Source organism: Molossus molossus, unplaced genomic scaffold, assembly GCF_014108415.1.
Source record: "Molossus molossus isolate mMolMol1 unplaced genomic scaffold, mMolMol1.p scaffold_m16_p_11, whole genome shotgun sequence".
Lineage (NCBI taxonomy): Eukaryota > Metazoa > Chordata > Mammalia > Chiroptera > Molossidae > Molossus > Molossus molossus.
The window spans coordinates 10,054,782-10,068,308 of record NW_023425346.1 but is presented as its reverse complement, the minus strand read 5'-3'; the positions used below and the strand labels follow the sequence as shown (position 1 = coordinate 10,068,308).

General features: G+C 46.2%; 1 protein-coding gene across 1 annotated transcript in view; it reads left to right on the top strand.

Moving 5' to 3' along the window:
* The window catches only part of CFAP221 (cilia and flagella associated protein 221), a 131,456-nt gene that overhangs the window by 70,901 nt on the left and 47,028 nt on the right, over positions 1–13,527 (top strand). The window contains exons 12-13 of the mRNA XM_036254841.1: positions 2,931–3,020; positions 4,765–4,863. Of these exons, the coding sequence (XP_036110734.1) occupies positions 2,931–3,020; positions 4,765–4,863 (189 nt within the window). The remainder of the gene's footprint in view (positions 1–2,930; positions 3,021–4,764; positions 4,864–13,527) is intronic.

Here is a 13,527-nt window from a genome sequence, read left to right as displayed (position 1 = left end):
AGGTGTTTTCTGTGAATCTCACAGCGGGATATTTTCTAACTGCTTTAAAGATGAAGTTGATACAGACATGCCGCAGCCAGGTCAGTGCGAGTTAGGGCTATAATTGCCAGCATTTGGTTGACAGACAAACACAACTGTGTGTTCACTTGGCAAGTGTATGGAGAGAACGCCCACTACAGGTGAGGTTCTGTGCTGGTGAGCATGGCCCCTGCCTCCCCAGAAGATCGCGTCTAGAAGGGGCACAGAGACCTCGAGAGATGAAGCAGAATGTGCTGAGGCAGTGATGGAGCTAGAACCTGTAGATACAGTGGAAATGAGGGGTACGGGAAAGGGGTGGCTCCCAGGTTTCCAGCGTTGTGCGTGTTTGTGGTTTTCAGTGAGGTCTCAAATATGGAAGAGAAGCTGGCTCAGTGGAAGATGAAGAGTTTAATTTGGGACATGTTACACCTGCGGTGACTGGAGGGCATCCATGTGGAAGCTGAAGGAGCAAGTCTGAGCTGGAGAGTCCTGGGAGTGATCAGCATAGAGTAGAGCTTGAGAAAGACAGTAGCTCAAGGCAGAAGTTCCAGAGAACTTCGTGATTCAAGGGGAGAACAGCAGACGACTGAGGAGGTAGAGGAGAAACGGCTGGGAGGTCAGGGGGTCTGGAGAACACAGAGAAAGCAGCCCTGGAGGGACCAGTCAAGTGCAGAGAGGATTCCAGGAGAATAAGGCCTGAAGAGGACAGGGGATGTGGTCATTTCCAGGCGTTGTGTGCCTCAAGGGACAGCAAATTCGGTGGACTTGAACAGGGAGAAAACCAAATTGTAATTCTCAAGGAACGTGTAGAAGTGAGTGGTTTCTTAAGAAATGGTTTCTTGAGAAGCTGAAATGAGCAGGGGTGAACAGTACCAGACGGACCCTTTGAGGGGGGTGAGAGGTCAAGGAAGGGTTTTTTTATTTTTTATTTTTTGTTAATCCTCACTCGAGAATATTTCTTCATTGATTTCTTTTTTTTAGAGAGAGAGACTGGAAGGGAGGGAAGGAGAGAGAGAGAAACATCGATGTGAGAGAGACATCAATTAGCTGCCTCCCGCACAACCCCCACTGGGACCAGGAATGGAACCTGCAACCCAGGTATGTACCCTTGACCGGGAATCAAACCCGCAACCTGTCGGTCCACGGGTCGATGCTCTAACCACTGAGAAAACCAGCCAGGGAAAGGAAGGGTTTTTTTGATCGAAAGACTTGAGCATGTTTATAGGCTGAGGTCAAAGAGCTGCTACAGAGGAAAAGTTTGAAAACGCTTGGGAGGAGGCCACGGTCAGGGGAAAGACTGTCTGCCCGGGAGGAAGCCCCGGAGAGGCCGAGGAAGGAAGGACTGCGGGTGTAGTCAGGCCGCGTGCAGGGGAGGGAGCAGGGACGCAGCAGTCGCATCCTTTCTGTCAGTCACCGGACCGGTGGAAGGAACAGCAGGCCACCTGGGGAGCCCAGTGCAGTAGGAGAGCAAGTGCTGCGCAGACCCTGTTCTGTGTGTTTAGACTTCGTCTGGCAGCTGAATCCTGGCTGGTAACCCGGTGGCAGGGAACACCTGGAGGCCCAGGGCATGTGGCAGAGAGAGAGAGGGTGGGAGACTGGAGGGCTCAACCCCTCAGTGATGACGAGCTCGTGGGCAGGTGAGAAAGACTAAATTCTGAAATGTTCACCATAAATAAGTAGAGTCCTAAACGAGTTGTAGGAATCTCCCTCCTTTCTTCTAGCTATCAACCTACTTGCCAATCCCCTCTTTAAACTGCTTATTTAGTATTTTACTTTTAGGGTTTGTGACAGTCTGGATCTCTCCCCACAAAAACTGAACATAAGGTCCACAATCTCAAACTCAACTTTCTGACATGTGCAGATTAGAGCTGGGCAGCTCATCCCTTGGGGACGGTGCTGTAATTCTCTTACCTCTGGATAGGGTGTTAATGTGGTCAGAATAGATTTCTTCTAGTTCAGTCTTTAAAAATTATTATGAACAGTGTTCCTAAGAGCCAAGCTAGTTTGGGAAATTACCCAACAAACAAGTAATTAAAACCACAAACAGGCAGAAATGTTTGCAGTGCGAGCCTCCTCTTTCCCATGGCCGACGTGGGCACCGACCCGCCCCGCCAGCCTCCTGGGAGCGGCCCGTGGCTCCCTGGCTCCCGGGACTAGGACAGAGCTGAGGGGCCACTGGGGAAGCAGGCGGGGAAGGGAGCAGCCTGGGGACACTGGCTCCAGGGAAGAGGCAGACCCCGTCCCCTCTGCCTTGCAGGAAAACAGGATCATTTGCCTTTGTTAAAGCCAGATTCTTGGATAATAGCTCTGAGGAGCTTAAAACTTCGCTGGGACATTACATTTCTTTGAAATGAAATCGCTATACTCCCACGGTTACACGGTTCCCTAAAATCCTTTCTGTGACTTCCAGACACTCTCCTCTAGTTACAAAAAGAAGATATTTCCCTGGCTAGTTGCTCAGTGGTTAGAGCGTCAGCCCCCAGACCAGAGAGTCCGGGGTTTGGTTCCTGCTAAGGGCATGTACCTCGGTTGTAGTTTATCCCCGGCCCCAATTGGGGTCATGTGGGTGGCAGCCACTCCATGTGTCTCTCTCACATCGATGTTTCTCTCTCTCTTCCCCCCTCCCTCCCTCCTGCTGTATCTGAAGATAAATGCAAAAATGTCCTCAGGTGACGATAAAAAAAAAACAAAAAAAAGATATTGGCTTTGTGCCTCACACAAATTCCCTATGTTTAAACAGTGAGTATAACTATAATGATCATTTTAGCCTAATTATGTCACCACCCTTCCCAACAGGAACTTCTGGGTTGGAGTTGAACAACTGTATAATGGGCTTCTAACAGTTTTAAAAAGAAATAAAGTTGTGTGCATTTGTATTCAATTTTAATATTTTTGATGATTAAAAACCCCAGCTAGAGAGAGGAGATCCTGTTTTGGAGGAGGAATTTCAGCGACTGAAGACAGAAGTTACCCAGAAACGTGTTGTTCACCATCTAGAAGAAGTAGGTAGCTTTTCTTTATTTGGAATCTAATTATTGGCAGCTCTTCATATGATTACTTTTAAACAATGAACAATTTTAAAGAACTCCTATTAACAAGAAAAATTGAATAATTTTCATATGCTTACCTTTTCAGAGTGTTTTTACTACATATTCACAAATAAAGCATCAAACTCACAATTAATGTGTTCCTTGAAATTAACAGCATTACATACTTTGACTTCTCCTTCCCGCCCCTCTACTTTCTCCTTCTCCGTCTCCTTTTCGGTTTCCGTTGCTCTCCACACCCCTGTCTGAAGGTCCCCAGGGTGGGTCCCTGGGCCTCTGTTCATTGATCCTCCCCTTGTGGGAAGGATACAGACAGGAAGTCAGAAGCCAGAGTTCTGGTCCCAGGTCTACCACAGATTTGGGACCTGGGGAAAGCCCTCTGGGCCTTGGTGCCTTCGTTCCCTCAAATGGAAAATGGGACAGCAGCTCCTCCACCTGAATATCCTGTCATGTGATAGTTTCTGGTTGAACACCCAGGTTTATTTTTTTAATGTTTTTATTGAATTTTTAGAGAGAGAGAGAAACATCGATATGAGAGAGAAACATCAACCAGCTGCTTCCTACTGGGGATCAAGCCCGCAACCTGGTACGTGCCCTGACTGGGACTCGAACCAGGACTTCTCAGTCCCTGGAAATGCTCAGTCCACTGAGCCATACTAATCAGATGCTTCCTGATCTCCCCACCTCCATTATTCTCACTTTCCTTTTCTGGGTTTTCCACATCTGAGTTATTATTTTAATCTTTTTTCTTCTCCCCCACATTATTTATTTTTTTAAATTTTTTCTTTATTGATTTTAGAGAGAGAAGAAGGGAGAGGGAGAGAGAGATAGAAACATCGATGAGAGAGAACATCAATTGACCACCTCCTGCATGCCCCCCACTGGGGATTGGGCCCACAACCTGGGCATGTGCCCTGACCGGGAATCGAACCGCGACCTCTTGGTGCATGAGTCGATGCTCAACCACCGAGCCACACCGGCCAGGCCTTCTCCCCCACATTTAATCTGGCCACCCAGTCTTGCCAGTAGCTCCCACAAGGCCATCCTCAAGCCCAACCTTCAGGATTCACCTCAACTAACCCAGCGGACTGTCTGTTCATATATCCACCCCTCTTTCCTCTCCTCTCCAGCCCACTGCATGTACAACATGAGACTAATTCATTTCTGATGCCTTTTTCTTCATATTATTTCCCTGCTCAAGCATCTCTAGACCTGAAGCTCTGGCTGGCCTCAGTACACCCCCTGGGCACCCTTTTCTCTGCATTCATGTACCCACCACCTCACACTGTGGCCCTGGTATGCAGGCGCTGTCTGGTGCTGGGGACAGGGCTGAGCACAGCAGCCCTCCCCCGCCTCTGGGCACCGCTGTCTGCTCCTCTCCATCCTGGGTGCAGTGCCAGCGAGTCCCACCACGTGCCAGTGAGTCCCGGCAGTTCATTCTCTTCCCCAGGGTCACTGTGTCTGCTTGAGCTTACGCTGTAAAGGTTTTAAAGCCCAAAGATCGCACTTTTGGCCCCCAACCCAAGAAGTATTCCCTATGATGCTGTGTATACTCAAAGTGCTTAATAAATGTGTATTTTATGGCAGAACAAGTGAAAAATGACTGGATTTGAGATCAAACTCTAAACCATTTTTATTAAATGCTTATACTAGGCATTAAAATTTAAATCTAAGATGTGTCTATATTTTATGTTCACAGAAAATCAAGACATTCCATCCGAATTTCGATCCACTTACTAACAATATTTGGGTCAGCAGGTTCAGGGCGCAAAAACGGTTTCAGCAAGCAGCACGCAAGGTGAGTCTGAGCACCAGGATGGAATTTGAATGTTTAGTCATCAGCACAAGGAAATCAAATATGGAGATTTTTATAGCAGCTTTATAGAAATATAATACACACACCATAAAATTCACTCTCATAAAGTGTACAGGTCAGTAGTTTTTAGTATATTCACAGACTTCTACAACTACTGTCAGTCTCTAATGAGAACATTTGATCACCACACCGAGGAGCCTGGTAACATCAGCGGTCACGCTCCATCCTCCAGGCCTGGCCGCCACGAATCTACTTCGGTCTCTATGAATTGGCCTGTTCTGGACACTGCATGTAAATGGGTTTATACAACACCTGGCTTTTTGTAACTGGCTTCTTTTCTTCATTCCTTCTTATGGATGAATACTGTCCCATTATATGAACAGTCCACATTTTGTTTATCATTCACCAACTGAAACATTCGGGTTGCTCCCACGTCTTGGCTCTTGTGAATAATAACGCTGTGAACATTTGTGTGCAATTCTGTGGACACGTTTTTAATTACCTTGGGTATATATGCCTAAGAGGAGAGTCTCTGGTCGTAGGGTGCCTCTAGAATGGCAGGGTGTTGATCAGCACTTCCTAGAGAGGACAGCGGGAATCCCTGTGGGGTCTTGTCTCTGCCATTCAGGCCGGTGGCTTCTCCTTCGTGGCGGTTGTCTCATCCTGGGGCTTCTTCCCGCACTGGCCTTCCACCCGCCACGCCGCGAGCCCTCAGTGACTTGCTGGGGTCAGAATAAAAGGAAGACGCCTTAGCCTGTAATGCCAGGAAAGGGTGTGAGGTGGCTCCCTGGTCTGGCTGCAGCCGCACCTCTCCAGCTGTCCCCTGTCCTCTGTGTGGGTCCAGTCCTCACCCTTTTCCAAACACGTCAGCTTGTTCCCTGTACTGCCCTGTGTTTCTGCTCCTTGCCCCTCAGCTGACATGCCATTCCATCTCCCATCCCTCTGCCCACCCCTGTCCTTGGGCCCACTCAAACCTCCCCTCCTCTGAGAGACCCCGCGAGCTTCAGCACCCCATAGTCTCCGTGCTGCCTCTGGCCCCTACGCTGCCTGTCGCTCTCTCGACCCTATCACTTGAGTGTGGCTGCCTTGCAGGGGTAAGGGGCAGACCAGTCCTGGCCAGGGCAGAGCAGTGATTAAGACTTGGACTCTGGAACCTGGCCTGCCTGCCGTTAACTTTTTTTTTTCTTTATTGATTTTAGAGAGAGAGGAAGTGAGAGGGAGAGAGAGATAGAAACATCGATGAGAGAGAACATCAATCGGCCGCCTCCTGCATGCCCCCTACTAGGGATTTGGCCCAGAACCTGGGCATGTACCTTGACTGGGAATCGAACTGGTGAGCTCTTGGTGCATGGGTTGATGCTCAACCACTCAGCCACACCAGCCGGGCGTGCCCTTAATTCTTTGTGCTACTTCTCACAGCCTTCTGCTCTTGGACAAGTTGTATAAGCTCTGTGCCTTAGTTTCCTCATCTGCAACTAAGGATGACAATAAGACCTGTTTCGTAGGGTTGTTGTGAAGATTGAATGAGTAAATATGTATAAGGGATTCTAAATGTTTATGGTGCAGGTTATCTTTCAAGCAGTACTTTCTGCCTGACTGGTGACAGTCTAGGTGGAGAGCAGCAGGGCTCACTGCATTGGTGACCTACACAGGCACCCAGCTCAAAGGCCCCTGCGAAGGCTTTGATTGGCTGGGCTCTGCATATGTGCAGAACAGAGGAGCCACAGGGTGGATGGAGGCAGCACCAAGCTGCTCCGAGGGAGGGAACCCGGCTGTTGCCGGTGGGTGAACAGCAGCAAGAGGCAGGCCTCGCTGCCTTCCCACCAGTGGGACCACCCTAGCCCATTTGGAACGCCTGCCAGGGTACAAAAAAAAAAAGTATTGTCAGCAGTTACATGTTTTGCTCTGAGTGATGGTTCAAGCTTTTCTTCACACTCCCCAGCAAGTACTATCAGTTCAATGCAAATATGTTCCCAGTCTGATGCCTCCTGGCCATCTCCCCAGCTCAGCCACAGCTACATCATTTCCCTGGACCATTACAGCAGCGTTCCCTGCTTCCCGTCCTCAGGCAGCAGCCAGAGTTTATCCCAGCTGAGAGGTGATGCCATCCCTGGGAAGAGCCTCCAGCGTCCTCCCACTGCACAGGGATTTCCAAGATGGCTGCAAGGTGGATGGAAGCTACACTCACCAGCACCTGGCATGAAACCTGATTGACAGCTGAATTATAGAGCTATCAACCTGAATAACCAGCTGAAGGAGCTGAACTGAGATATTATCACCAATTTACAGAAGCCACACAGAGACTGATAAGAAGGGAGGAGACATGCCAAAGGCTCACCCCTGTACCCATGTGCGGGTGAGGGCTGAGAAGCCAGAGGGATATCTTGGGGCAGCAAAACTCTCTCCCCCCCATGTGCGGGTGAGGGCTGAGAAGCCAGAGGGATATCTTGGGGCAGCAAAACTCTCTCCCCCCAGGAGTGAGGGGTCTCAACCCCATGCAGGGATCCCCAACCGAGCAACAGAGATGGAAAGAAGAACGCACCAAGCATCTGGTGGTGAAAATCAGTGAGGATTCAGCCAGCCTGGCAGAGAAGGGAGTCTGCTAGAGATTCACACGCTACCTTCCCAGGGTCAAACACTCCTATTGTTACAGCACCAGCCCGGGAAGTGCACTCCCCAGTCCTCAAACTACTAGCAACACCACTCTGCTGTGTTCAGGTTCTGCAGAGGGTTCTGCTGGCTGCACCCAGCAGGGACATTTAGGGAGCTCTTGGTGGAGACTCAGACAGTGATTGAACTGTGTAGCTTTGAAAATGGAACCATTCTTCCCCACCTGAGTGCACAGCCAGCATTCCCTCCCATACACCTATCCAATCACGGCCTGCCCTTCCACTCCCTATGGCACACGCTGCTGAGTTCAGTCCTGCAGGGGGATCAGAGTGCCACATAGAGCTGGGATTTTAAAAGCATGTCTCCTGGGAGGTTTTTGTCTGGGAATCAGACAAGCAGGAGCTAGATTGTGTGACTGCATCATGGGGGGTGGAGGGCACTCCAATCTCCCCTGCAAGCTCAGCTTACACTATTCTCCCAACAGGAGACTCATTTGACTTGCCTTTCCAGCACCTGAGGACCCCACCTTGCTGAGCTCGGAGCTAGAACATTTGGAGTGTATCTCCCTCAGAGTCTATTGTCTGGGACCTGGAAGAGGTGGTTGGCCCCCTCCTGTGGGCTCAACTGGCACCACCCCAACAGGAGACTCTTTTGATCTATCCTCTGGAGTCCTGGTGCCTCTGCCCTGCTGAGCTTGCTCCTACAGAGGAGACAGCTGGCTGCACCCAACCTGAACCTGCAGCTTGCTCTTTCTCAGGGAGCTAGAGTTAAAGACTCTGGCAGAGACTGAGTGGTATGGCTCTGGAGTAGGGGCAACTTGCCTGTCCTTGAGTGTCTGACCGAGCAGCCCCCAAGTAGGGGACCCACTAACCCTGTCTTCCAGACCCCAGTCAAGATGCCCTACCAAGCTCATGACCCGTGGAAGGGTCGGTGGGTCACAGCCAGCCTAGGTCCACTCTACAGTCTTCCTTCAGAAGGCTCTGGAGAACAGGCAACCTCAGCAGGTGACAGAGTAGCTCACAGGTGGAGGCAGACCTCAGGGAACCTCGGACTTTTTATAGATATACCCTCGGCTCTAAGCTGGAGGAAGCTGGCCCTTGTACACAGATTGGCCCCTCCCACACACACCCAGGCTCTGTAGATGTGGCCACAAACAGTGAATAGCATGGTAGCTCCTGATAACCCAAGGCTGGTTACACACAACATCTGATAATCTACTTGTACCTGAACCACACCCAAATGGACCCAGAACTAACACAACCAGTGGTGGGCTTCAGACTACACCAGAGCTTGATTCAACTAGCCATACAAGTGTCACACTCAAAGGGGGAATCCAGCAGGCACCAGACCCTGCTGGGAACAACTCCACCACTGGGGCAGCTCTTGCACAGTGACTCATACTCGGTTATTAAGGTTTATTCTTATAGTCAGCTAGCTTGAAGGGTTAGCACCACCTACAAAAGGTCCAAGAGCAGTCAAGACTCAACTACGAAAAGAAGGTGCACATAATCCACAAAAAACACTCCTGGAGCACCAAGCTCAGGTGATCTGGAAGATTGCACTACTGAGCCTAACAAAACCCATACTTCAGAAAGCCCTCATAACAAATTTGGGAGTCATAGCATATCTACCTAATGCAAAGAGACAAACACAAAAAGGCAGACAAAATGGGAAGACAAAGAAATATGCCTCAAATGAAAGGACAAGAGAAATCTCCAGAAAAAGAATTAAATGAAATAGAAGCAACCAAAATACCAGATGCAGAGTTTAAAACAATGGCTATAAGGATGCTCAAAGATCTTGAGGGAAGAATGGATGATCTCAGTGAGAATAAATAGACAGTAGGCATTAAAAAGAACATAAATGTATCACAGCATTTTTATCCATTCATCTACTGATGGGCACATGGGCTGTTTCCAGATCTTAGCTATTGTAAATATTGCTGCTATGAACATAGGGATACATATATTCTTTCAGATTGGTGTTTCAGGATTCTTAGGTGATATTCCTAGAAGTGGGATCACTAGGTCAAAGAGCAATTCCATTTTTAACTTTTTGAGGAAACTCCATACTGTTTTCCACAGTGACTGCACCAGTCAGCATGCCCACCATCAGTGTACTAGGGTTACCTTTTCTCCACATCCTCACCAGCACTTGTCATGTGTTGATTTATTGATAGTAGCCATTCTGACAGGTGTGAGGTGTCTCACTGTGGTTTTAATTTGCATCTCTCTTATGATTAATGACATTGAGCATTTTTAAATATTTCTGTTGGCTATCTGTATGTCCTCTTTGGAGAAGTGCCTATTACACGATGGAACCCTATGCAGCTGTAAAAAAGAAGGATCTCTTACCCTTTGAGACAGCATGGATGGAGCTGGAGATTATTATGCTAATTGAAATAAGCCAGTCAGAGAAAAATAAATATCTTATGATCTCACTTAGATGTGAAGTCTAAGGAACAAAATAAACTGACAAACAAAATAGATCCACAGACATGGAAGCATGGAACAGACTGACATCTCAGAGGGTATGTGGGAAGGAAGGCAGGAAGAGATTAATCAAAGAACATATATGCATATAAGCATAGCTCATGGACTCAGACAATAGGCAGGTGAAGGCCTGCGGTGGGCTTGGAGATGGGGAGGCAAATTGGGGAAAATGGGGAACATCTGTAATACTCTCAACAATAAAATAAACTTAAAAAAAAATAAAATAGAAGGTGAAAAAAAGACATAGAAACCATGAAAAAGAACCAGTCAGGAATGGAGACTACAGTATAAAAATGAAGAATATAAATAGAAGGAATCAACAGCATGTTAAATGAAGCAGAGAAATGAATCAGCAATTTAAAGGATAACAGTAAGCACCCAAGCAGAGCACCAAAAAAAAAAAAAGTAATTTTTATTTATTTTTTTAAATTAATTAATTTATTTATTTTTGTTACAGATGTTTCTCCTTTTCCCCCTTCCCCACTGATTTCCCCCTCTCCCTCCCTCCCCGCCCTGTCCCCAGCTTTGTTGTCCATGTCCATTGTTCATGCATACATGCATATAAGCTCTGTGGTTTCTCTCTCCCCCACCTCCCCCTCTTCTGGGTCTGTGCCCCACTTCCACGTCTCTGGGACTACCCCATTCCTCAGACTGTTATGTGCATTATATTCCACAAATAAGTGAGATCATATGATACTTGTCTTTCTCTGGCTTGTTTCGCTTAGGATGATACTCTCCAGGTCCCTCCATGTCGTCTCAAAGGATAAGTGATCTTTCATTCTTACAGCTGCATAGGACTTCATTGTGTATATGTACCACACTTTTTTTTTTAATTTGAATATTTATTTTTAAATAAAGAAATAGATCACAACAAATCACTGTAGCCTTGGAGATTTAGGTCACTTTTTTTGCTGAAAGTTCCAGACAGTTGACCAGAAATATTTCAGCATAAATGCTTCCTGCTGCAAACCTGGCTTCCCCTCTCCTGTGGGACCCGCTGTAACTCGGCATTCACGCGGCGTGTGAGAGCCTGCGGCCTGAGCTTTGGGAGCGCCAGGGTCAGTCCAACCCGCTGTGTAGTGTGTGCAGGAGGGAGGAAGCCTTGGGAGGCTGGTGGGAAAGACAGCTGTGCTCACCAGTTCGTGGCTATGGTTTGCTTCTCTAGTGTTTCTGGAGCTAAAACTGCAGCAAGGTAGGTTTGAGAAACAGCATACAACCAGATTTGTTCATCCACAGAATTATCCTCCTGACCATGAGGGGAGGAGGGGCAAAAATGGAATCATCACCTTTCAGAGTCCTGTAGCCTAGATCCCTTCATTGGGGGTAGAAATTGCTCAGGAATTTGATCTTTTTTTTTTTATTTATCCCACCCACCCACCCCCGCCCCAACCCAGGTTTTGTTGTCCATGTCCATTGGTTATGCATACATGCATATAAGTTCTGTGGTTTATCTCTTCTTATCCCCACCACCCCCTCTTTTGAGGGATGTCAGTCTATAACCTACTTCCATGTTTCTGGGTCTCCCGTATTCCTCAGACTGTTATGTTCATTATATTCCGTATATAAATGAGATCATGTAGTATTTGTCTTTTTCTGTTTGGCTTGTTTCACTTAGAACAATACTTTCCAGGTCCCTCCATGTTGTTTCAAAGAATAAGAGATCTTTCTTACAGCTGCATAGGACTTCATTGTGTATATGTACCACAGAATTCTTATCCATTCATCTACTGATGGACATTTGGCTGTACTTAGACCTTAGCTATTGTAAATAGTGCTCCTACAAATATGGGGGTACATATATTCTTTCTGATTGGTGTTTCAGGCTTCATAGGGTATATTCCTAGAAATGGGATCACTGGGTCAAATGGAAGTTCAATTTTTAATTTTTTGAGGTAACAACATATTGTTTTCCATAGTGGCTGCACTGGTCTGCATTCCCACCAGCAGTGTACTAGAGTCCCCTTTTCTCCACACCCTCGCCAACACTTGTTTGATGATTTGTTGATGGCGGCCATTCTGACAGGTGTGAGGTGATACCCCATTGTTGTTTTAATTTGCATCTCTCTGATGATTAGTGATGTTGAGCATTTCTTCATATGTCTCTTGGCCATTTGTATGTCCTGTTTGGAGAGGTGTCTATTCAGCTCTTCTGCCCATTTTTTAATTGGGTTCTTTGTCTTCCTTTTGTTGAGTTGTATGAGCACTCTATATATATTGGGAATTAACCCCTTATCTGATACATCATTGGCAATGATGCTCTCCCATACAGTGGGTTGCCTTTCCATTTTGATGATTGTATCTTTTGCTGTGCAGAAGCTTTTGAGTTTGATGTAGTCCCATGTGTTCATGTTTTCCTTTGTTTCTGTTGCCTTAGGTGATGTATCAGTGAAAATTCTGCTGCATATGATGTCTGAAATTTTGTTGCCTACAGTTTCTTCTAGGATTTTTATGGATTCATGAGTCACATTTAAGTCTTTTATCCATTTTGAGTTTATTCTTGTGTATGGTGTAAGTTGATGGTCTAGTTTCATTTTTTTGCATGTAGCTGTTCGATTTTCCCAATACCATTTATTAAAGAAGCTGTCTTTACTCTACTGTATGCTCTTGCCACCATTGTCAAATATTAATTGAGCATATTGCCTTGAATCCATTTCTGGGTTCTCTGTTCTGTTCCGCTGGTCTATATGCCTGTTCTTGTGCCAGTACCAGGCTGTTTTGATTACAGTGGCTTTGTAGCATAACCTGAAATCTGGTAATGTGATCCCTCCTACTTTGTTCTTCTTTTTCAAGATTGCTGTGGCTATTCAAGGTCTTTTTTGGTTCCATATGAACTTTTGAAGTATTTGTTCTAGTTTTGTGAAGTATGTCATTGGTATTTTGATGGGGATTGCATTGAATCTATTGATTGCTTTGGGTAGTATGGACACTTTAATGATGTTAATTCTTGCAGTCCATGAACAAGGTATGTGCTTCCACTTTTTTATATCTCCCTCTATTTCTTTTTTCAATGACCTGTAGTTTTCTGCAAATAAGTCTTTTACTTTTTTGGTTAAGTTTATTCCTAGGTATTTTAATTTTTTTGCCACGATGATAAATGGGATTGTTGTTTTAGTTTCTCTTTCTGTGACTTCATCATTGGTGTATAAGAATGTCATCGATTTCTTGACGTTAATTTTGTATCTTGCTACTTTGCCAAATTCATTTATTAAGTCTAGTAAATTTTTGATGGAGTCTTTGGGGTTTTCTACGTATAGTATCATGTCATCTGTGAATAATGACAGTTTCACTTCCTCCTTTCCAATTTAGATCCCTTTTACCCTTTTATTTTTTCTTCCTGTCTGATTGCTGTGGCTAAGACTTCCAGTACTATGTTAAATAAGAGTGGCAAAAGTGGGCATCCTTGTCTTGTTCCTGTTCTTAAGGGAAATGCTTTTAGTTTCTGCCCATTGAGTATGATGTTGGCTGTAGGTATTTCATATATGGCCATTATTATGTCAAGATATGATCCCTCTATTCCCACATTGCTGAGTGTTTTTATCAGAAA